At 41.8% G+C, this 24041-nt stretch overlaps 2 protein-coding genes across 2 annotated transcripts in view; one reads left to right on the top strand and one right to left on the bottom strand.

Moving 5' to 3' along the window:
* Positions 1-24041, top strand: part of RASA3 (RAS p21 protein activator 3) — a 248415-nt gene that overhangs the window by 15353 nt on the left and 209021 nt on the right. The gene's annotated exons all lie outside the window — the stretch shown is intronic.
* Positions 6787-19069, bottom strand: CFAP97D2 (CFAP97 domain containing 2). The gene is made up of 5 exons (XM_024224387.1): positions 18965-19069; positions 14930-15010; positions 12467-12585; positions 9415-9607; positions 6787-7293 (listed from the first exon to the last, which is right to left on the bottom strand). The coding sequence occupies exons 1-5, from the start codon at positions 19067-19069 to the stop codon at positions 7126-7128; spliced, it is 666 nt and encodes a 221-aa protein (XP_024080155.1). The 3' UTR covers positions 6787-7125.

The raw sequence follows: 24041 nt of genomic DNA, 5'->3' as shown, positions 1-24041 counted from the left end.
TTTACACTTAAAAAATTTAGGTTTTTCCATGAACTGATTAATATAACCAGTGCAGAAACTCCTGTGTTTCTCATTTTGATAATGCATTCAATTTATTTAATTTTGTCCCCCGAGTTTGTTTTTAATATGCCAAAGCCATTTTTATTGACTACACGCAACTGCATCATGTAAGTTATCAGGCTACAAGTAGAATGGCATGGTATCGCTGCAGCTACACCGCAGTAGTAGTATAGTGCCGACATTTGCTATAGCAATGGGGGGGGGGGGGGGGGGGTTTCTGTTGCTGTAGTAAATCCACCCTTTCAGGAGGCGGTATCTAGGTCGACAGAAGAATAAGTCCCCACAGGGGCTTAGGTCAGCTTACCTATGTCTTTCAGGGATATGAATTTTTCACACCCCTGAATGGCATAGCTAGTTCTACCTAAGGGGGGTGTGTGTGTGGTTTTTTTTTTTTTTTTTTTTTTAAGGTGTAGACCAAGCCTCAGCCTAAGCATCTGACTTCCCAGATCTGCCAGTGCCATCATGTCCCACATCACCTAGGCAAATATCCCTCCAGGCCTGCCTGTTTTGTCTGCACTGTGTGTGTACAAAAATGCATGACTACATTGCAATTTCATTATCCTGGCATCACCACCACTACCATGACCAACCTGCCCTTCTTTGCTTATGGAAAGAGTACTATAGAATTGAACTGGGAAAAATCAATAGGACTCTATAGAAATTATTCCACCAACCTATATAATTCAACAGAGAATTTTAAAAATACCATATAGCATGGATATTATTCTTTACAATAAATTTTGCAGGATGGTTAACATTTTCTATAGAGAGTCTTTAATTCATTATTAAATTCTTGTGGGAAAGTTCTTCAGGGAAATATCCTCCTATGTTTCCCCAACCCCAAGGTGCTGCCACATCACTGTGGTTCATATGCTTGTTCAGGCCAGGACTCTTCTTGTCTTTGTGTGAAAGAGGAAAGATATCCAGTGGTTAGATCACAGGGTGCTCTCACTTGGGAAACCTAGATTCAATTTCCTGCTCTGTAACAGATTTCTTGTGTGACTGTGGGCAAGTCCAGATCCACAAAGGTATTGATTTCAATGACTGTTAGAAGCCTAAATACCTTTGTGGATCTCTCTGTGCCTCAATTCTGTTCAGGTACAATGGGGATAATAGTCTTTCTGTGCCTCAATTCTGTTCAGGTACAATGGGGATAATAGTACTTCCTTACCTGATAGGAGTATGTGTTGTTAGGGTAAATACATTTTAAAAATTGAGAGCATTCAGCTAATTTGATAATGAGGGCCAGTAAGTACCATAGCTAATTTGCAGAAGACTTACTATTCTGCAGCACAAGCAGTAGCAATGGAACACTTTTAATAGTGGGGGGTGCTGAAATCCAGCTCCCTTACCCCATCCACGCCCCCCCCCCCAGCTGGGAGCAGGGCTGTGTCTCCAGAAGGGGGAGACCCAGACGGGTAAGGAGGCCAAGGCTGGGGCCAGCAGCCGGGACCCCAGGCACGGGACCAGGAGGCCACATGCAGGGCCAGGAGTGGAGCCCTGGGAACAGGGACAGCAGCGGGGACCCTGCATAGGGGGCCAGAAGTGGAGCCTGTGTGTGGGGCCAGGGAGCCCCATGTAAAACCTTTTTAAAGTAAGTTAAGTTTTATTTGTGCTCCCCTCTCTCTCCAAATAAAACCTACCATTATAGTTTCCAAAATTACAGCTGTTCTGATTAACCTAATGGGGAAAATGTGCATGAACTCAAACTTTGCCTATGGGTTTGCAATAAGATTCAAACTTAGGGTGTCAGAAAGGAACAACATTTTCCCCAGGTCTCACACTTGTTACTGAGATTCTTGTGATATTTGGTGATTTTCTTAAAGCCCCTCCTGCTGGCTTCATGTTATTATATGAGAATCTCAGCTTTCTTTCTTCTGAAGGCTTCTGGCTCTTATGGTTGCAGAGTAAAGCTTGAAAACATGAAACCAGAAGGCAAATAAAAAGATCCAAAATGTATTTTTTTTTAATCTCATGAATTCTAAGCCAGTTTCGCTTTTTTGGAAGGCCTTACTCATGATTTTTGAACTTCTGTAGTAGGCAATACTAAAGTTACTCAGTTCAAACACTGGTCTTGTTTAAATTCAGGGCATGCAAAAGTTGATTTATCCTCTTTTCCGATCAATCTGAATTACATAATAGGTCAAATTCTGTTCATAGTTATACTGGTGTAAAGTCCAGAGTAGCTGCATTGAAGTTAATAGATTCCATGGCCAGAAGGGATCACTGTAATCATCTAGGCTGACCTCCAGAACAATACAGAGCATAGAAATATGGTTACCCTGGATTACACCAGTGTAAATTAGAGCAGAATTTGACCCAAAGTCTATAACAAGTCTTTCTGGAATTTAAATATTTTTTTTCAGAATGATCACTTATTGTGATGCTACCCAGGGTTGTGAGGCACCTCATCACTGTCAGCCCTTAGCGTGAAGCAGTCTTGTCTGTGCCTGCTGCGACCAGCTCCCTGAAACCAACAGCTTCTGGAAGCACAATCTCTACCTTCCAGGCCCCTGCCGACCTTGCTCTCTTTGTACAGGAGAGACAGGCACACATCAACCCCCAAATACTTGAAGTGTTCCCTGCATTGTCCAGCCCCTTAACCACTGAAGACTCACAGAATTACCTGGCCTACTATTCCTAATGGAACAGTACATACCACCTTGTGAGATTCAACTTGGGACCAGCACTTCACTTAACACCACTGCACGTAGCTATTTATAGTGAAAACAAGAATAAGCTTATTATCAAAGAACAAAGATTAAAGTGGTAGGAATAAGATATGCGAAACAAATGGTTACATATAAACCAAAATCATAACATGTTTTCTAGAGACTAAACTAACCAATTCCTCTCTTGTCTAAAGAAGTTTATCTCACCCAGAGTTCTCTGTAGCATTTTCAACCAAGCCTGGCTGAGATGCCTTTTTCATGAAGCAAAAGTGCTATCCTTTTATTCCCTCAGAGAAGGGTGCCTGGGTGTCTCCTTTGGCCTCCTCATCCCAATATACTTAAGTAAACCTTTGATATGCACCTCAAGACAAAGTTTTCTTCCTGTTAGTTCCTTTCTGAAGTTCCTTCTTACAATTCTCCGTTTGCATTCAGTTCAGACTGAATTGTGGGTCCCATTGGGAAGGAGACAATATTCAATTTACATGTAAATAGACCTCTCCCATCTGACAGAAAACCTGTTTTCACTTTTGTTGGTGCCTAATGCCTTGATGCAGACTTTAAGAACATGTTTTCAGGATATACATAACTTCTTGCATAGTATCTATACACACATGCCAGCTGGCATTAAGAAGTTCTTGGGTCACATGTACATTGTTTGCTTGTTTACTTTAAATATTATTTTGTACTGGTATAGAAGTTTCAGTAGCAAAGAATTTAATTTAATCTTGTTTGCAGTGTTGTGGAGTGAATAACCATTCTGATCAATTACATTTCAGTAGCATTAAGTTAAACATTTTAGGGTGGTATCGTCTTTATATACATGAAATTAAAAACAAAAGCAAACAATTATTAAATTAAAAAAAATCTTTATTTGCTAAAGCTATGTTGACATTTTATAAAATGGTATGATGAACCCATGTGGGATCACATAAAGGCCTTTTCTTTTTTAAGTTTGGCTTGCTCTGCATATACTGATGAAGTTTTTACTTTTTTTTTTTTTTTTTTAATAAAGACAGACTAGTATATTCTGTCTGGTATCAAGGGAATTTGGGATTAATTAGATTATAGCTTTTAGATATTTCTTCAAATCATATCATCAACCATCTAAGTAGGAATGAAATAATTCTGAACCAAACTTTGCGATCTTGAACTTGGCTTACGTACTTACTGTAACAAATATGTAACAACAAACAATGGATCCATTATGGATTGGCACTCAGCTGGTGGATATGAACTCCTGTGAATGCAAGATGCTTGAGAATAAGCATTGCCTAACTGTTGGGAGTATTGCAATGTCCTGGCATTGTGAGTAATGTTACTTGCTATTGGATGTGGAGCATACCTGTTCAAGTGTTTGTGATTATATTGCCCTTAAGTGGCTGTCCCATAGAAGATACAGCAAGTCTTAATACTACTACTATCTAATCAGGGTCTTCCATCTTTTGGGCAAGGCTCCAAAGTCCATTGAAGCCAATGGTCGTTTTTCTTTTCACTTCAGTGGGCTTTGGACCAGATCTTATTAGGGGTTTGTGGGTTTCCTGGAAGCAATGGTCCTAACTTCCAAGTTATATGGTTGATGCCACATGGGTACAGTTTAGCTGGTGACCATGGTGTCTATTATTTGTCTAAGCAGGGTCTGAATGAATGCTTCCCTGACAGCTAGCTGGGAGGGGGAGAGACTGTGGGTGTGGTTATGTAAATACAGTTTGCTCCTCCTGTTTTGCTTAGATATTCAGCAGATGGAGCAGTATTTTGCTCATTGTAATTAACTTGGCTGGTGTTGGGTCACAAATCACATTAGTACTGAATGCAGGGGGAGTGAAATGCTGTTATCAATGTTGTGATTATTGTGGGAACGCAGGGAAGCAGGACTGTGTTTAACCTCTTCCAAATGGGGGCGGGTCACCCTTAGCAGAGAGGACCTTGGCGAGCCAGGGGCTCGACTGCCAAAGCCCTGGGAAAGGGGGGGGGGGGGGGGTAGGAGTCCTGGCCAGGAGGCTGCAGGCTGTCCCCATCCCCCTCTCCAGATTGGCTTAACCTGTTCTTTTCCACTATTCAAAGAATATAGCTAAATAGGCTGCATTAGGAGTCTCTTTTGTTATTTTAATTGCTTAATCAGAGCTGAAACCAGTTGTGGTTGGACTGTGTTTCTGCCCTGTTTGCTGAAAGCTAAAATCACTGAGAGCTGAAATCACTTGAGATGGGGCAGTGTTTCTGCCCAGTCTGCAAAAGAGCTGAAAATCACTGAGAGACTGATGTGCAGAGGTCACAGTAGAGAGGCCGTTGACTGACCGTTAGCTGGCGAATGAGTGACCAGCAGGGTGGCAGCGGAGAGGTGCGACAAGAGCAGTGAGCAGGTGGCCAGTGTGTGACCAGCAGAGCAAATAAGGTGCCTCTTTACCGTGCACCCAGGGTGGGAGGTGAACTCTGCAGATGTACCTCTGAACTCTGGGTCTGCACTGACCAAGGACAGCCACTGTGAGTGGGGTACAGAGAAGGGTCAGGAATGTGAAAGTGACTTTTGGGTTGCTGGACTTAAGAACCTGAGGGGGGGGGGAAAGGCACGGCCCAACCTACTTGGGGGGTGGGTCTTTTACTCATGGTTTATGTTTATAAACCCTGTTTGCAGTGTTTTCCCAAGTGAATTCCGAGTTACTTCCCTCCTTTTATTAAAAGTTTCTTTTCTACACTCTGACTCAGTGCTTGTGAGTGGGGAAGTATTGCCTCTCTGAGGCACCTAGGAGTGGTGTGTAATTTTCCCAAGTTACTGTGCGGGGGAGGCAGGGGCTCGAGCCGGTTCTGTGTTGTATCGATGAAAAGGAACCCTTAGATATTAAACCTGGCCTTGGTTGCTGCTGGCTCCACCTGGCAGAAGGGTTACATTTGTACCACAGTTTTGTTACAATAAGGATAAATATTTACAACTGAGGATTTATACAGTTAAGAAACTGAAGTTCTCATATCATCAATGCCCTAAACATGGTTCAGCTGGGCTGTATTCCAAATGAGAAAGTAAAATGTGTCTCTGACCTGTAAAATATTACTAGGAGAGTGCTCTGAAAAAAGTAGCCAGCCTCCATGACTGACATTTCGTATGAGTCATTAAGTCATGTTTGTAACTTTTATTTCCAACAAAACAAAAGCCAATACTTGTTAATACACCCTGTTATTTGGCTTCAGATTTTATATTCTCCAAGAGGAGTGAAGTTTCACTTGACTAGCTTTGTATGCTTAGACTATTTTGTGGATTCAGTAGGTGTTTTCCATGAAGTATCACATGAAAAGGCTGGGGGATGCATCCTCTAGACCAGTGGTCTCCAAACTTTTTTGATCGCGCACCCCATCAGTAAAAAAAAATTGAGCACGCATCCCCTGCCGCGCCGGCTCTACCATTTTTAAAAAAAAAAAAAAAAAAAAAAAAAAGCTGCTCGGACTCCCGCCTGAACTGCCGAAGCAAAAAAAAAAGTGCTCCTCCTGCCGTGCACCCCCAAGGATTCTCTTGCACACTCCACTTTGGAGACCACTGCTCTAGACCAAGAATTTCCATCTTCTAGGCTGTGGACTAGTGGTGGCCTGGAGAACACTTGCTGGTGGTACACAGATAGCTGGCTCCAGTGCTTAATTTGTAATGAAAGAAGTGCTGGGACTCAAGCAATTTTTTTTACTTTCATAACTGATGCTGCAATCCCAGAGGTGCTGGGGCTATGAACTCCCAAGCTTAGAGGTGCTGGTCTCAGCACCGGCAAGCCCCGGCACAAATTAAGCACTGGTTGGCTGATCACAGGATGTTGTTTCTCCTCTTTGTTTCCAGCTTCTAAATTCCAGGAAAAGAAACTAGGAAAATACTTAATGTATTATTAATATTACTTCTCCATGTATGCAATTGCTGTAGCTGACACAAAGCTGACAGGAGATCATGAACAGGGAGGGAGGTGGTCCACCCTATGAATAGAGCCATCGCTCTATTAAGAGGGGGTCCAGCCTATGAACACATTTTAAAAAAACCACTGCTCTAAACTATTTGCTGTCATCCAAGTCAACCTTCACTGGCGAATCTCCGATGGATACTAATGTGAGAATTAAAATATAGTTATTTTTTAACAAGCTGGTTTTAATCAGCTGGACTAATTACCTGTGATAGTCAATTCATTGCCCCAGCTTTGCTCCCACTTCATTTGTGTTCATGAAACACTATGCAGAGTTATAGTTTGCTGGCAACTATAAAGAGATGTATATATGTTAATAAGGACATGTGCCTAATACCTACACTTACAGTAATTTCCTTAAAATGATAGTATCTATATAAGCTCTTGCAGCTGCCTCTCCCACACACCCTATCTCAAGTTTAGTTCTAGAAATTGCTTGAACTGTGTTCATAGGGGACTGGTTGGAATTACACCATTTCTAAAACAGTTTCTCTCTCTTGGTGATCTTTTTCCTCTCTACTTTGGAGGTCCCCTTTTTCTCCCTCCTCTGTCTTGCTTTTCACATCTTCATCATTCTGTTGCTTATCTCTTTTTTCTCTCTCTTGTTTTGATGGGTTCTTGTTTTGTTTTTGTTCCTGAAAGAGAAGTGAAAAATCATTACAAAAATATCTAACATAAAGAATGTTTCAATATCTTGAGTTTTGCAGTTATTCTAAAAGTGGTCCCTCAGCCATGCATGCTCACAGGAAAGTGTGTGTGATAGAGCATTGGGTGGGGTGAGGACTGAAATACTTCTCTGGAGAAAGGGAAGGGAACTCATCCTTTTGCCCCTTAGAATTGTTTTGGCTGTCGGGAATGGAGCAAGTTCCAATAAGGTACGCCAGTGGCTAAGTTGATTGAGAGAGCTTAGCAATGAAGGAATTTGCTGGAATCTGTAAAGATGACCCTGATATAGAAGGGGAGGAAAATTCTGTCTCCTGTTGGTGGCATTGGTATGCTCCGCCAGAAAGAGTTGAGCAGTCAGAGAGGGGGGAGGAGAGAGGAGGAGCTCACCAAAACAAGTGTAACTTTTCATTTATTAAAGAAGGAGCTGTACTCTGAAAAATCAGGTTATAGGTATTTCAAATTGGATACCCAAAATTAGTGGATACTTTTTATCTTAATCTCTATACCTTCATTCCTCATCTGTAAATTGGGGATAATAATACTCAGTCACTTAATGAGAATGTTACTAAGATAAATTAACATTTGTGAAACACTCCATGTCACTACTGTAGTGATGAGTGCCATAGAAAATCCCAGGTGAAAATTAATAACACTGGCTTTAAATCAGGGTTTGAATAGTGTGCAGTAAATAAGGCCTGGGGCCACACATTGAACAATGAAGATAAAACTCAATACTGAATTGTTGCTCATTTAGTAATCACCATCCATTCTGTGCACTGAATGAGGGAGTGGTCCTGTGGAAAAAATGTGTGATCATATAATTAAGACTACCGTAATGCACATGCACAAAAGGGATGAATTAAGGTTGTAGAGGCAACCTTAATTCTGGCTTTCCTAACTTTTGAGTGCTTGACTACCTTAGCAACCTTATTAATGTGCTTTTAACATAGTGTTTTGTGTGTACAGATGCTCCCCAACTTGCGCAAGCGTTGCGCTGCATTCCGGAACGCCTTGTGTAAGTCAAATTTTGCGTAAGTTGGGAACGTATACCCGACAATTACACTCATTTCCCCCCTCCAAAAAAAGCGTATGGAACTTTTTCCGTAAGTGCAGATTTGCGTAACCTGGGGAGTGTCTGTAATATATATTTACAGTAGTTCAGGTTGCTTAACTCTTTCCATTGCAAGCCCTTCTTTTAATTGATTGTTACTTTGACAGACAAAGTTTTTGGGATGAAACTTTTCATGTTTGCTTTTTGCCTTAGGCTAAATATTTCTTGAAAGTTTCAGCAAAAATGATACGGCTGTTTACAAGAATAGGTCTTGGAGAAAAAGATTTTTCCCCCTCGTCAACCAATTTTCCCATTTTTCCCCTTCAACCAATTTTTTCCCTTTTAGCCAATTTTTCCTCCTCTTTCTTTCAAGAGTTCTAATATTCCATAGGTGTGCAGCTGAGACTTGAAACTTGGCAGAAGGATGGTCCTGGGGCCAGAGATGTGCCTTTTGCTGTTCCAGGAAAATCCATCCAGATTTGGTTGACTTATTAACCTCTAATAATCTCCTATTATACATGCTCCGTAGTTATAAGCCAAGCCTCAATGATGTTGAATGCAGAGACATAACTCTCCAGTACTTCTTGCTGCTGATTTACAGCTGTGCATTTTATCAAAGAAAATAAAATGCTGATTACTTTGAACAGCAGATATTTCGGTGGAAGTCAACCATGATATATTTCTGTAACCTCAAAATCTTTCACTATTTAGTCCTTTTTAAAATTTTGCTGTAGCATTTGGGTATCTTTGTAGTGGGACTATTAAATTGCTGCCTTTTTCTACCTCAGAGGGTGTTGCATTTCAGTGGTGGACAAAGTGATTCCTAAATGCTGTAATTTCTATAGTCACTTAATGAAGTTTGAAGAGTCCTTTGGGATCCATTTTGATGAATGATGCTGTATAAATGTAAGATCACTTATTCTGTAGCTGCCTGCCAGTTATAATGATGTGCTCTCTAGAACAAATATGCAGCAAAACACACAAAATGGACAGGTCAAATCTGTAATAGTTAAGAAAAAACCCCAGAAATCCAGGTTACCTTTCGATTCTGCAATTTATACCACCCACGAGGATATCTTGCAATGCTGTCCATGTATTTTTCCGCCCTTTGCCAGTCTTCATGCCACCTCTGAACTTGATACTGAGGCTCACACTTTGTAATCCTATCCAGAATGGCCTGGTTTTCTTGGCTCACTCTCAGTAGTTCCTTCTCTCGCTTTTCCCTGTTTAAACTAGAGGGGGAAACACATACAAAGGAAAATCAAGCTTCTGCCCAGTTACAAATGTGCTTGAAGAATTTGTGGATCAAAGCTGGAACCTGAGAGAGAAATTCTCTGAAGCTGTTATACTTCTCCTAAGAGGAGTTTCTTCTCCTTATTAACAAGCCCTCACAACTCAGCCCTTTGTCCTTCTGAAGGAGATATGTTTTGTTTGAAGAAGTTTTACACTCTGCCTCTCAGATGAGACCTTCAAAATTGAGACTCTGTCTGCTCTCTGTATATACTAAAGATTCCTTGGCACTTTTTATAAGATGCCAGCCCTAAACTTATATCTTGTCCTATAACCAATCCTCTAGCCCCAAACTATTTTTGTTGCTATGTTGAGGGAGATAGCATGCTTCGCTGCTGAGGTGTTAATAAACAATCATTGTAGGCATCTGGCATTAGTCCTCTGTTTCCAATTATTAAACGAAAATGTCTCACCCAGATTTCAGATATAAACCAGATCAATTGGTTGTGGGAGAAGGTGCAGAGAAGTGTCTGGTCAAAAGTTCTTCACAAATATTTCATGACTGGTTAGTGCCAGAGTTAAATGATATTTGGTTCTGTTCAATATCTTCATCAATGATTTAGATAATGGCATAGAGAGTACAAGTTTGCGGATGATACCAAGCTGGGAGGGGTTGCAAGTGCTTTGGAGGATAGGATTAAAATTCAAAATGATCTGGACAAACTGGAGAAATGGTCTGAAGTAAATAGGATGAAATTCAATAAGGACAAATGCAAAGTACTCCATTTAGGAAGGAACAATCAGTTGCACACAAAAAATAGGAAATGACTGCCTAGGAAGGAGTACTGCGGAAAGGAATCTGGGGGTCATAGTGGACCACAAGCTAAATATGAGTCAATAGTGTGACGCTGTCGCAAAAAAAGCGAACATCATTTCAGGGATGTATTAGCAGGAGTGTTGTAAGCAAGACATGAGAAGTAATTCTTCCACTCTACTCCACTCTGATTAGGCCTCAACTGGAGTATTGTGTCCAGTTCTGGGCTCCACATTTCAGGAAGGATGTGGACAAATTGGAGAGAGTCCAGAGAAGAGCGACAAAAATTATTAAAGGTCTAGAAAACATGACCTGTTAGGGAAGATTCAAAAAAATTGGGTTTGTTTAGGCTGGAAAAGAGAAGACTGAGAGGACATAACAGTTTTCTAGTATGTAAAAGGTTGTTACAAGGAGGAGGAAGAAAAATTGTTTTTCTTAACCTCTGAGGATAGGACAAGAAGCAATGGGCTTAAATTGCAGCAAGGGAGATTTAGGTTGGACATTAGGAAAAACTTCCTGTCAGGGTGGTTACGCACTGGAATAAATTGCCTAGAGAGGTTGTGGAATATCCATCATTGGAGATCTTTAAGAGCAGGTTAGACAAACACCTGTCAGGAATGGTCTAGGATCGGGATCGGCAACCTTTGGCACGTGGCCTGCCACGGTAAGCACCCTGGCGGGCCGGGCCGGTTTGTTTACCTGCTGCGTCCGCAGGTTTGGCTGATCGCAGCTCCCACTGGCCGCGGTTCGCCACTCCAGGCCAATGGGGCAGCGGGAAGCGGTGGCCAGCACATCCATCGGCTCATGCCTCTTCCCTCCACCCCCATTGGCCTGGAACGGTGAACCGCGGCCCATGGGAGCTGCGATCGGCCGAACCTGCGGACGCAGCAGGTAAACAAACCGGCCCGGCCCACCAGGGTGCTTACCCTGGTGGGCCGCGTGCCAATGGTTGCCTATCTCTGGTCTAGATAATTAGTCTTGCCACGAGTGCAGGGAACTGGACTAGATGACCTCCCGAAGTCCCCTCCAGTTCTATGATTCTATGATGTCAAGGGAGCTACAATGATATGTATGCTACACAGCAACAATATAGGTTAATTTTCAGTAAATGCTAATGTGTGTGTAATATAATGCTCATGAGGATATGTACATCCATTAGCTCAGGTTCAACGGTATTTCAAATTATTCCTCATATATTTTTAATTTCTCATGGGACCATGCTGAAGTCTGGAAACTCCCTGTTATATAGCAGTTGCTGTTCTGGACTTTACCTGAACTACTGAACTGCACCCTTCTGTCTAGAGACACGTTGGAGCCTGATGAGCTATCATTCCCTCATCAACCAGTCTGTCTGTAAATGAATCATGAGGGTTAACAAATGACACTTGACTTGCACAAAACATTCCCATGGCAGATTCCGGTGTCCTCGCTTCACTTCTGAATTCTCTTCTTACTAGTGATCATGCATTGTTCTGCTATACTCTGTTGAGTATGAATTTCTCTTGGAATTAAAATGGTACAAACAGTTTCTCTCCTTTGAGAATTATCTGAGAGTGCTTACTCATTCTCCCTTGAGCAATGACTAAAGTCCTGATTTACTTACTCAATATGGTTACTGTACACTGTTCACTTTGTTGTTCTTATTTCATTTCCATGCTTTGGACCTACGACTTTCCAGTGATGTCTGTGGGAATAACTGGCAAAGCAAGTGGCAGTAACTGTCAGCAACAACAGATTAGTTGGGACATGATAATACGTTTGTTTCATTTATTTCCTCTAAACTAGGTCAACGATCACTGTCTCTATCCCTCAGTTATTATACTGAAGAAATTAATCCAAAAACTGGTATCTGTTTTTCTACAGAGACTAGAAGGATGAACCTGGAGCTGGAATCCCTATGACAGGGCAGGAAAATGAATATCTAAAATATTAGCACTCCTGAGGCCTCCTTTAAATACATGTCCTTGCTGAGCAGATTATCCATTGCTATGTTTATCACTGTCACAGTAACTTGATAACCCTATACAAGTTCTACTGCTGATGTTACCTTTTGGCCTGATAGTAATTTTTGTTATCAATTCGCCCTTTCGTCCTCATGATGGAGGACATCTTCTCCAGTAGCAAATGATTGTCTCTTTCGATGACTGAAAGCCGTTCCTTTTCAAGCTTCATGCATAAAAGAGGCAGAGAAATATTTGTTATAGTCCAATCAAAACAGCAGCAGAGTGCTGTGGATATTTTAACAAGAGGCTCCAACGCTGGTTCCACACACAGACTGAGACAAAAACTGGCAGGGTAAAAATTCACCCCCAGTGCAGAGGTCCTGCAGAAGAACCTCTTCACCACATAAGATCCACATAAGTTAAGGTTTAAGTAGTATACAGTGCTTTTTTTGGGGCCCTCAGCAGTAAGCACCCTGACTTCAGTGGGCTTTGGATCAGGTCCAGGAACAGGCCATCCCTGTCCTTGGCCGGGTTACAATCTGATTTAAGGTGGGAAGCAACAAGTGGGTTTAATAGGCAAATGGAAGGAGCTGCAGCAGGAGGATGAGGGTAACAGTGATAAAACATGTCGCTGCAGAGACTAGTTATGTGCACACTTAGCTAGTTTTAAGTCATTTTTTAAAATTAGTTTTAAGATCTAAACATGGAGTATATTAACGATATCCGTAAACTCAGTACAACATAGAGATTCATTTGTGTAATGTGAAAAGATACCATGGTGATGGGAGCAATGTAGGAACCTAAAAAGGAGAACAAGGTGGGATGGGAAGACCTTATACCTAGCCCGGAGCTAGCCAGACCTGTGAGAAATGTTTGTGAACAGATGCCCTTTGGTGAAATCTAATCCATTCCAAAAGCCCCTCCCCTCCCTAAGAAGTGCTCTTCAGAAGTTTGTTTCTGTGCCCCAAGGATGCCATGTCTAGCAGGGGTGGTTTGAAAGGAACCAGAGAAGCAGGGACTCTGTAAGAGGCAGAGCAATCATTCTACCATTACCTTCAGAACTAAACTTAAACAACTTGCTCCCAAGTGCCTCTCCTCCCCCAGGGTCATTGAAAAATGTATTTTGTGCCTAATGCTTCACCCCCACCCCCACCCTGCCTCTTTTGCTATTTGTTTCTCTGAAGGCTTGCATGGCCTAAATAAGATAAATATGAAATATTACCACATGCTGCTTTGATAACCTTCAATAGCTAATGTTACTGTAGTGAACTATTGGGGGGGCTCTTAGTGCATCTTTTTTGTTTGCTTGGCTTTATAAGCAAAACAGGTCAGATGTAGCTCAAATTGTATTATGAATATACCTAAAAATGGTGCTGTTAAGTAATCCCATCAGGCTCTAAAAACCCAGAGGGATAGTGACTACAAAGGAGAAGAGAACCTGGTTACAGGAAGATAAACTTACTTGCAACATTAGAGACAGTCTCTCTATATTTACATAGCACCTCTAAAAGCATCATGTTACATGGATGGGGAACTTAGTCCCACCCAAAAGTGTCAGGGTGCCAGTAGCATAAAGGGACATACCCAAGATTGGCAGCTTCAGATTTGACTTTTTTTTTTTTTTTTTTTTTAATATGAAAAGGCAACCTCCCTATTTTTGTTTCTTTATTTTTTTTTTTTTTTTTTTTTTTTTTAATATGCATCGGCAAACTCCATATATTTTTTTCCAAAGGAAATTCTTCAGTGCTCTTTTACAGTAAAGAAAGGGGGAGGAGGAGGAAGTGGCAACAACCAGCACAGATGCCAAATCCTACAATAGTGTATAAATGTGTATTCATAAGGGAGAAATTAATTGTTTTGATAGCAAAATAGTTTCAAGCTCTCTGGGGGTTGCTATAAAGTAGGATGAGATTATAAACAGGCCAAATCCTGAAGTCCTTACTCAGGCAACACTCTCTTTGCCTGAGGGAGACTGTATATAGGTGTTGTTTTTTTTTTAAAGTGGACAGAGACCATTATTCTAGGAGAATAGAGTTCATTTTTCCATTGTCATTTTCTTTTTATAAAGAAACACTTGCCTTTTAATCATAGAGGGATAAAGATTTTGAATGAAAATTACCAGTCAAAACTATCCCTTGTTACATTTCTTACATTTTGATTATGCCAACATGTCATAAGATTGCCCTGTGATAATGTTCAGGTTATTATTGTTTCAGTTACAGTAGGCTTTTTTGTTGTTTTCTTTCTTTTTTTTCTTTTTGATGTGCAGGAATAGTTTTTAGGCAGGATCCTTGTGTTCTGGACCTGGCAATTAGAGGGAATTTGATGCATCAAGTCAGAGTTTATTTGATGTGGGACTGGGAGGGCAATATCCACTGGTCCAGTTAGGCAGACCATGGTATAGGAGTGAAGCTAAAAGTTAGACCATTTAATCTTCTTATACCCCTGTTGATCTGCCTGTCTTACTTACTTGGGGTGGGGTGGGGGGAACACTATGGTGGGCATTGGCATATGCATTCCTGTTCAATGCTAATTTACTTAATTAAATGATATAACCAAAAAGATACCTTTAACTTCTTTAACTTCAAGTGAAGATGGCCATATGTTAGAGGAGTAGTGGTGTCCACTACAGGTTTGGCAGTCTGGATCTGCAGCAGAAAAAAATAATCATTATCCATTTTTGTTGAAAATCAAATCCTTACAAACTGTTATGGGAAATGTTTAAATTGTTTGCCCACTGTATTGTTAGCACTAATGTCATATTTGACACATTCATAATGTCAGCAATGCCAAGCCTGCCTAGCAGGGATGCAAGTAGGGTGGTACCCTCCAGTACGCAGTACCTGCAAGAGATTTTTAGCAGATATGGGGTACTGGAAAGACATGGGGCTAGCCCCCTTCGGGGAGGGGCTGCTCCCTGCTCCTTAAAGGAGCAGAACGCAGATTCACTCTTTATATGGCTTTAACAGCACAATACATATGCTAACAAACTTAAACAAAGGTTTTGTTTAAGTTTGTTAGCATATGTATTGTGCTGTTACATTGGTCAGGAGTCCTCAAGAGGGGAGGGGTGGGGGGGATGAAAGGTGTTTAAACAGTGTTTTTGATTCTGTTTCTTCCCATTGGTCTGAATTATCCATGACATCCATACTGCATCACATCAAGTCCAAATCATTAGAGGAATGCCTCTGCCTGCACTGACCAGAGGATGTTTGGATTCTGATGTCAGCCCACTTCTGCAGCCTAATGGGAATCAGGTGTTGTTCCAGTGTACACAGAATTCTTCTTTGCAGCCAAACTAGCCAAACTAACATGCATTTTGTTAACTGGAACTGGAGCAGCAAAACAAAGAAAACAAATGCCTCATTTTCCAGCTTTGTGGGTGAGAGAACTATAAGTGAAGATTATAATGCCGGACACTGACAGCCTTAAACCAGCTGCCTCAGGAATCTGCCAAGAACTTTGCTGAAAATACGTTCCTCATCTTAGCAATGGAGCTAAGACTTATCACACGTTTGCCCACCTTTATTTGAATGAAGCTCCTTCTGATCTGACAGCTCAGGCATTGTCTGTTTCATCCAGAACAATTTACAAACTTGGAACCTAATCCTGTAAACCCTTAATCATTTGATCAATCGCACTGAAGACAATGGGACTATTTGCATGACTATGGACCACTTTTTTGGGCTGGTAAAAGTTTCAGGAGTCTGCTCCTATAAAGGAAGTTGAATCCTCCATTGAAATGCAATGTTTGGGTACAATACCATAGAGCAGTTTAGGATACAGTTCTACTTAAAATTTGTCTTTTAATAAGTCATACATGTGTTGAAATGGCTTCTCACCCAACTCCCATATTTCATATAAACTAAACAGACTGAATACTACATTTTTTTTTTTGGGGGGGGGGGAGTGAGTAGTTAAGCATGTTGATGTTTGTATATACAAAGGGGGGTATCAGAGGGGACAGGGAGAGCGTGGGAGCCCTGGGCTGGGAGCGGGGTGGGGAGGAGTCACATGGGGAGGTCACATACCCCTCCCGCCCCTTGTGTCCCTCCTATGAGTGCAGTATCAGCAAGAAATGATTTCTGCTTGCACCACTGCTGCCCAGGGAGGTAGTGGGAAATGAAGATAATAGGGACAATTGTTTTCCATCTCCAATAAAACTCAAACCATTCCTCCCTGAGAGAAGAAAGAATACATACGGGTGCCAGGACTGCTTATGCCTGCTTTACCCAGGAGTGCTGAAGTCTAGTCTGGTTCCAGGCACAGGTTCCCTAACATATGTCCCTGGAGCAATAGATACTTTGGGCTGTTGCAGGGATGCAGAATCACTGGAATGTAAGAATGACCTAGCTACTCCCTCCCCTGCCCCCAATGTATCTGGAAATGTCCCTGACTCAGGGCCTCCTGAGGAGGTGTGGATCTGGGTGTGAGGAACCATGCAACTCCTGCGGGGGGGAGTTCTTGTGTTCAGGGTATTTTTCATGACCTCACTGTTATAGCAATGCCTTCATATGTATCCTCCGATGCAAAACTACTGATATAATCACCGAATAGAGTTTGTATTGCACCAGATTCAGTGGCACAGTTAAAATCTCCTTCCCCCAACACGTCACATGAATATTCAGGTCAGGTCTGACAGGAAGATCACTGCAAATGGTAGGTCATATGAATAGTCTTGGGTCAAGGAGTCCCTGGAGGTAAAAACTGGGGAGGAGGGAAAGAGAGAGAGAGAGAGTGGAAGACACCACTCTGTGAGACTCTGGGAAAATAAATTAATGAAATGCATGATTTTGTTGCTTTAGTTAATAGTATGGGATAAACACTGCTCAGCTCATTAATACATTATATATAATATAACAATAGAGTGTATGTGTGTGTATAATATGAATAATTATTTGAACTATGCCCTCTTTGATGGACTCTGCCTTTCAAGAGTTGCTTACCCACGTGATGTGTAAATAAATGCAGAACATTTACACACTAAGCAAAAGGGGTTGTCAAGTAAGTGCAATTTATATGGTAACAGCATAGAAAACTACATTCCATAAAGCGTTGCCTGGAGTCCACATGTAGCCTTCCAAAGCTCCTAACGTAGCCTGGCACAGCACAAAGCTTTATGAGTCAGGGACCAAGCCTGAATCCCTGATGACTTCAGAATTGATGAAAACTTCTATAAACTATCAGGTCAATCTCAAGCCTATATAACAAGGCAATAGTCATTCATTAGATTGATTGCAGTGATGTTTGGAGCTGCAATACTTGAGCTGAAATTACACTATTTATTTATTCAAGTTGCCTAAGTGCTGGTAATATGTTTGGCTTCCTTTTGTTGCAGTTTCTAATAGAAGACCTGATCCTGCAAGGTGCTGAGTGCCCTCAACTGTCATTGATTTCCATGGGAGAGGAGGGTACTTAGCATAACAGGATTGGATCTCAGTTAACAGGCAGTTTACTATTGGCTAGCAGGGCAAAATTTTTTGTCAAAACAATTTTCCATCAAAAATACCATTTCAACTAAACCATTTTTTGTGTGTGAAATAATATAATTTTAATATCATCCTGTTTTTATGGATTTTGGAATAGAAAGTTTTTTGATTTTTTTTTTTTTTCATTTCGAAATGACTTTGTTTCAACATTTATATTTTATTTTACATAAAAAAATTAAATTGAAAAATGGTCAAAATGGAAATGAAATATTTTCAGTTTATCAAAATAAAATGTTTTGATTGATCCAAAATGACTATTTTTAAAATTTAATTTTGCAACAAATTTAGAAATTTTGGCTTTCCATCATGATTTGGGACTTTTTTTTTTTTTTTTTTTAAACATCCTAAAATGTTTCACAGGACAGAAAATCCATTTCCTGCCGATCTCTAGTTTTAAGGTTTGAATTCCTTGAGATGAATATGAAGTGTCCTACTTTCTAAGGGGTAGCTGTATGTCCACAATGAATGTAGACTATGTCAGCCATCCAGCATCAGACCACTCTTAAACAGTCCTAGTCATATTCAATGGCATGGCATGCTGGAGGTTAATTTAAACTAAAAGGAACTTTTTAAAACTTAAACTTCTGATCTTGCCATTTTGGTTAGAGACAAAATGCTGGATCTGATATTATATTTCATCTTTAAATTCTCCTCACCCATCAGTCAAACCAGTGGAACAGAACATGGAAAGAAGAGTGTATTTTATATGGTAACAGCATATAAAACTGACAATATCTGTAAATAATGAAGAAATATTTCCTTACGGTAAGGTCAGTTACACTGTGATATCTTCTTAAGGAAGCAATGCAGTTGAATCCTTGTCACAGGAGTTTTTCAGACTTAGACTATACAAAGCACTGAGGAAAGGCTTGAAGGGAATAATCCTACATTGCCACTGAGATGGACTGGATGATTGACCAGATCTTTTCCATCTTTAAATTAGCAACCCGCACACAATGCACGCTTCTCTTTATATGGTAGGTCAACCCTGATCTCTAAGGAATACTTTCACACTAATGTTATAGAATACATAAGCATTTTCATTAACAAATTTGACATGCCTATTTACTCACTGAAATAAATTTACTCACTGTACTACAGGGTTGTACCTACCCTTTTCTTGTGCTCTTCATAGTTTGCTTTGTCCCATTTTTGCTGAAGATATTTGTTGCCACATGGTAAAATTGACTGGTAGGCTCTATGCATCTTAAACAACATAAAGCATCTCTATAACTGAGGTTCTTCTAAAGAATGAGTGATATCACTCTGAGCCTTCTTAAGCATAGCCCTGGAGACTGGGTATGTTTGCAGCAGGTCATGTGGTGGTTGTCATGGTATCACTGCTAAGAAAAAATTGAATAGCCAGTGGTAGCATTTTAAACAATATGTTTAGAGCATAATAAACAAGAGCTGAACATCTTAGCAAAGGATTCCAAAGGGTATCATCTCAATATATTAAATAGCTTAGCAATTATACTTCACTGGTCATGCTTAGCTCTGCAGTGATTAAGGAAAGACAGTGTCTCAATATGATATTATTAATACTTTATGTAGCACCACAGATGTAGAAGAGTCTATATAACAGATAACATTTGTCAAGCTTACAGTTTAAAGGCATGCGTCACCACAATACAAAGCAAACACATAGTGTGGGGTATAGTCTTTAGAGCTGCATTAGCGTGTTAAAATATACATCAATACTAACATGCTTGCTTTGATTTGATAATAGCCCAATAACCTCGGTTTGTCGTAATATCATCTGATCACTGGTGAACTGGAGGAAGCTCGCAGGAGTTTGCACAAGCCAGTTGTTAATAGATCTGTGTCTTGTTTAACTTGACCATTTACCATCTAACTTGGCTTTTATATTTTGATTAATTTTGTTTTAGATCAGAAGGGAGGGGTGGGAGGTTTCTCCTTTAGAAAAAGCTATATGAAATGATGCCTCAACAAACAGAAACAGTAGTAAAAATAGAACCTTTGCACATACTAATTTTGATCTGTGAAGCAGACATTTTCCACTCTCTCACGAACAGTTAAGGGAATTGAGAAGTATGAGTTTGGCCACTGGAGAGCTCCAATCATTTTTGATTAATATAACAAATATCTGGAGAATATCTGTCTGTAAAATTAATAAAGAATACAAAAGCTGTAAAGTTCAAATAAAGCCTTTCACTTAGTTCAAGCTAAGGTCTACGTGTATGCACTAATTCATGAAAATCAGACATTACAATATTGTGGTTTTTTTTCTTGAACAATCAGCATTGCTTAAATATTTTTAGTGAGGCCCTGATTTGCTCTGTGGAATTGTGGCCTTAATGTGTTTTGCATAATAAATCATTTTAAGTGCTGGGAATGTAATAATCTATTAGGGCCTGATCCAAAGTCCATTAAAATCAATGGGAGGCTTTCCACTGAGTTCAGTGAACTTTAGATCAGGCCCTGGGGAAATGAGAAAAATGGATTGTGGAAACATGGCAGATCCAGAATTGGCCCATATTCTCTGCTCCACCTGAGTTTGTTTTGGGAAGTAAGGGAGGAGGAGGAGGAGGAGAAGTGACCATAAGCCATCTCTGTGGCCGTTTCCTACATTGCTGTGGCCATCCAGGATGCTGATCCAATCTTGTGTAAAAAAGTAGAGAAGGTTCAAGGCTTCTCACCTTTAATGACCAACTACCTCTGGTCCCAAGGCGCTGTTCCAGCAGCTGCAGATTGCTGGAGCATAGACATCCCTTAGCCACACACCCTTTCCCAGACACACCTTCTGCGCTGAGGGCTAGGAGGAGCGTAATTTAGGCAACACTACTGGTGGCCATATACTCCCAGCTGGGAGTATCTTCCACTTGTTAACGCATGACATTTTCATTAAGTAACTAGAATGATATAAAATTAACACGGCACACATTAAATGGATTAAAAACTGAGTGATAGGTCTCAAAAAGTAATTGTAAATGCAGAATCATCATGAAGCAGTGTGTTTCCAGTAGGGTCCCTAAGGGACAGGTTTTTGGCCCTATGCTATTTAACACTTTTATCAGTGACTTGGAGGAAAAAATAAAATCATCACAATTAAAGTTTACAGATAACCCAAAAATTGGGGAAGCAGTCAGTAATAAAGAGGACAGGTCACTGATACAGAGCAGTCTGGATTGCTTGGTAAACTGGGTAAAAGCATTTTAATACAGCTAAATGTAAATATATAAACCTAGGAAGAAAGAATGTAGGCCTTTCTTACAGGATGGGAGACTCTATCCTTGGAAGAGAGACTCTGAAAAAGATTGGGGGGAAGGGGATGGATAATCACCTGAACATGAGCACCTAGTGTGACACTCTGACCAAAAGATCAAATGCAATCCTGGAATGCATAAACAGGAGAATCTCAAGTAGGAATAGAGAGGTTATTTTACCTCTATATTGGACACTTCTACAATCACTCTTGGAATATTGTGTCCCATTCTGGTGCCCACAATTCAAGAAGGATGTTGATAACCTTGGTTTTGAGAAGAGCCATAAGAATGATTAAAGGATTAGAAAACATGCCTTATAGTGATAGACTCAAAGAGCTCAAACTATTTAGCTTAACAAACAGAAGGTTAAGGGCTGACTGGATTATAGTCTGTAAGTATCTACATGGGGAACAAATATTTAATAATGGGCTGTTCAATCTAGCAGGGAAAAGTACAACATGATCCGATAACTGGAAGTTGAAGCAACACAAATTCAGACTGGAAATAAGGTGTAAATTTTTAACAGGGTAATTAACCATTGGCACAATTTACCAAGGTTCATGGTGGATTCTCCATCAGTTAACATTTTAAAATCAAGATTGGATTTCTTTCTAAAATATATGCTCTAGGAATTATTTTGGGGCAGTTCTATGGCCTGTTATCTAGTCCAATGTTTCTCAAATGAGGCCACAGCCTCCTGGGCGGTGATGGGAGGGTGGGGGGCAAAATAGCGGCCCCTCCCCTCTCTGTTGCTCCAGGATGCACCACCTTGGTGTTGATTGCTGGGGCCACCAGCAGGGGTTGGGCCCTGCCCCCCTCTGAAGGCTGCTGGGGCACAACTCTGGAGGAGCAGGTGGCCGGTGAGATCCTCAGGGGTGGCAGGGCTCAGCTTTTGGGCTTCAGCCCTGGGGTAGTGGGATGGCAGGCTCTGGCCGTGAGGCTTCAGGCTCCAGCCCCCTCACTGCCTCCTCTGCCCCTCACCAATCCCCTTCCGAGTCACCCCTGGCCCCCACTGCCTCCCCCATCCAGGGCTTAGGGTATGTCTACACTACGGGATTAATCCGAATTTATATAATTCGAATTTGGGAAACAGATTGTATAAAGTCGAATGTATGCGGCCACACTAAGCACATTAATTCGGTGGTGTGCGTCCATGTACCGGGGCTAGGGTCGATTTCTGGAGCGTTGCACTGTGGGTAGCTATCCCATAGCTATCGCATAGTTCCTGCAGTCTCCCCTGCCCATTGGAATTCTGGGTTGAGATCCCAGTGCCTGATGGGGCAAAAAACATTGTCGCAGGTGGTTCTGGGTACAGCCTCACCCCTCCCTCCCTCCATGAAAGCAACGGACGGCAGACAACCATTTCACACCTTTTTTCCTGGGTGAACACTGCAGACTCCATACCACGGCAAGCATGGAGCCCGCTCAGCTCAAGACAGCAGTCATGAACATTGTAAACACCTCGCGCGTTCTCGTGCAGTTTATGCTGAGCCAGGACCAGAAAAACGAGGCGAGGAGGCGGCGGCGACAGCAGCGCAGCGACAAGCGTGATGAGGACATGGACATGGACACAGAATTCTCTCAAACCGCGGGCCCCGGGGCTTTGGAGATCATGTGGTTAATGGGGCAGGTTCTATCCATGGAACGCCGATTCTGGGCACGGGAAACAAGCAAGACTGGTGGGACTGCATAGTGTTGCAGGTGTGGGAGGATTCCCAGTGGCTGCGAAACTTTCGCATGCGTAAGGGCACTTTCATGGAACTTTGTGACTTGCTGTCCCCTGCCCTGAAGCGCCAGAATACCAAGATGCGAGCAGCCCTCACAGTTGAGAAGCGAGTGGCGATAGCCCTGTGGAAGCTTGCAACGCCAGACAGCTACCGGTCAGTCGGGAATCAATTTGGAGTGGGCAAATCTACTGTGGGGGCTGCTGTGATGCAAGTAGCCAAAGCAATCACTCAGGTGCTGCTACGAAAGGTAGTGACTCTGGGAAATGTGCAGGTCATAGTGGATGGCTTTGCTGCAATGGGATTCCCTAACTGTGGTGGGGCGATAGATGGAACCCATATCCCTATCTTGGCACCGGAGCACCAGGGTACCCAGTACATAAACCGCAAGGGGTACTTTTCAATGGTGCTGCAAGCACTTGTGGATCACAAGGGACGTTTCACCAACACCAACGTGGGCTGGCCGGGAAGGGTTCATGACGCTCGCGTCTTCAGGAACACTACTCTGTTTATAGAGCTGCAGCAAGGGACTTACTTCCCGGACCAGAAAATAACCGTTGGGGATGTTGAAATGCCAATAGTTATTCTTGGGGACCCAGCCTACCCCTTAATGCCATGGCTCATGAAGCCATACACAGGCAGCCCGGACAGGAGTCAGGAGCTCTTCAACTACAGGCTGAGCAAGTGCAGAATGGTGGTAGAATGTGCATTTGGCCATTTAAAAGGTCGCTGGCGATCGTTACTGACTCGCTCAGACCTCAGCCAAACCAATATCCCCATTGTTATTTCTGCTTGCTGTGTGCTCCACAATCTCTGTGAAAGTAAGGGGGAGACCTTTATGGCAGGGTGGGAGGCTGAGGCAAATCGCCTGGCTGCTGATTACGCGCAGCCAGACACCAGGGCGATTAGAAGAGCACACCAGGAAGCGCTGTGCATCAGAGAAGCTTTGAAAACCAGTTTCATGACTGGCCAGGCTACAGTGTGAAATTTCTGTTTGTTTCTCCTTCATGAAAACCCGCCCCCTTTATTGACTCATTCTCTGTAAGGAACCCCCCTTCCCCTTCCCCCAGCTTGCTTTCAAACCAAATAAAGTCACTATCGTTTAAAAATCATTTATTCTTTATTAATAAATTATAAAAAGAGGGAGGGAACCTGGGTGGGGTTTGGGAGGAGGGAAGGAAAAGGCCACTAAAAAAAGGTTAAAAAAATGACAGCCTTTTGCTTGGGCTGTCCACTGGG

Source organism: Terrapene carolina, unplaced genomic scaffold (assembly GCF_002925995.2).
Source record: "Terrapene carolina triunguis isolate 2854851 unplaced genomic scaffold, T_m_triunguis-2.0 Scaffold21, whole genome shotgun sequence".
Classification (NCBI taxonomy): domain Eukaryota; kingdom Metazoa; phylum Chordata; order Testudines; family Emydidae; genus Terrapene; species Terrapene triunguis.
The sequence above is the reverse complement of the archived record's forward strand: the minus strand, read 5'-3'. Positions and strand labels throughout refer to the sequence as shown.

Bases quoted from the DNA above. Each gene is read 5' to 3' on its own strand.
- CFAP97D2 (XM_024224387.1), bottom strand. From the start codon at position 19,069: ATGTTGTTTAAGATGCATAGAGCCTACCAGTCAATTTTACCATGTGGC. The intron at 15,011-18,964 runs GTAGGTACAACC...TTTCTGCTGCAG, and splicing joins ATGAAGAGCACAAGAAAAGG to ATCCAGACTGCCAAACCTGT. The intron at 12,586-14,929 runs GTATCTTTTTGG...TTATGCATGAAG, and splicing joins TGAAGTTAAAGAAGTTAAAG to CTTGAAAAGGAACGGCTTTC.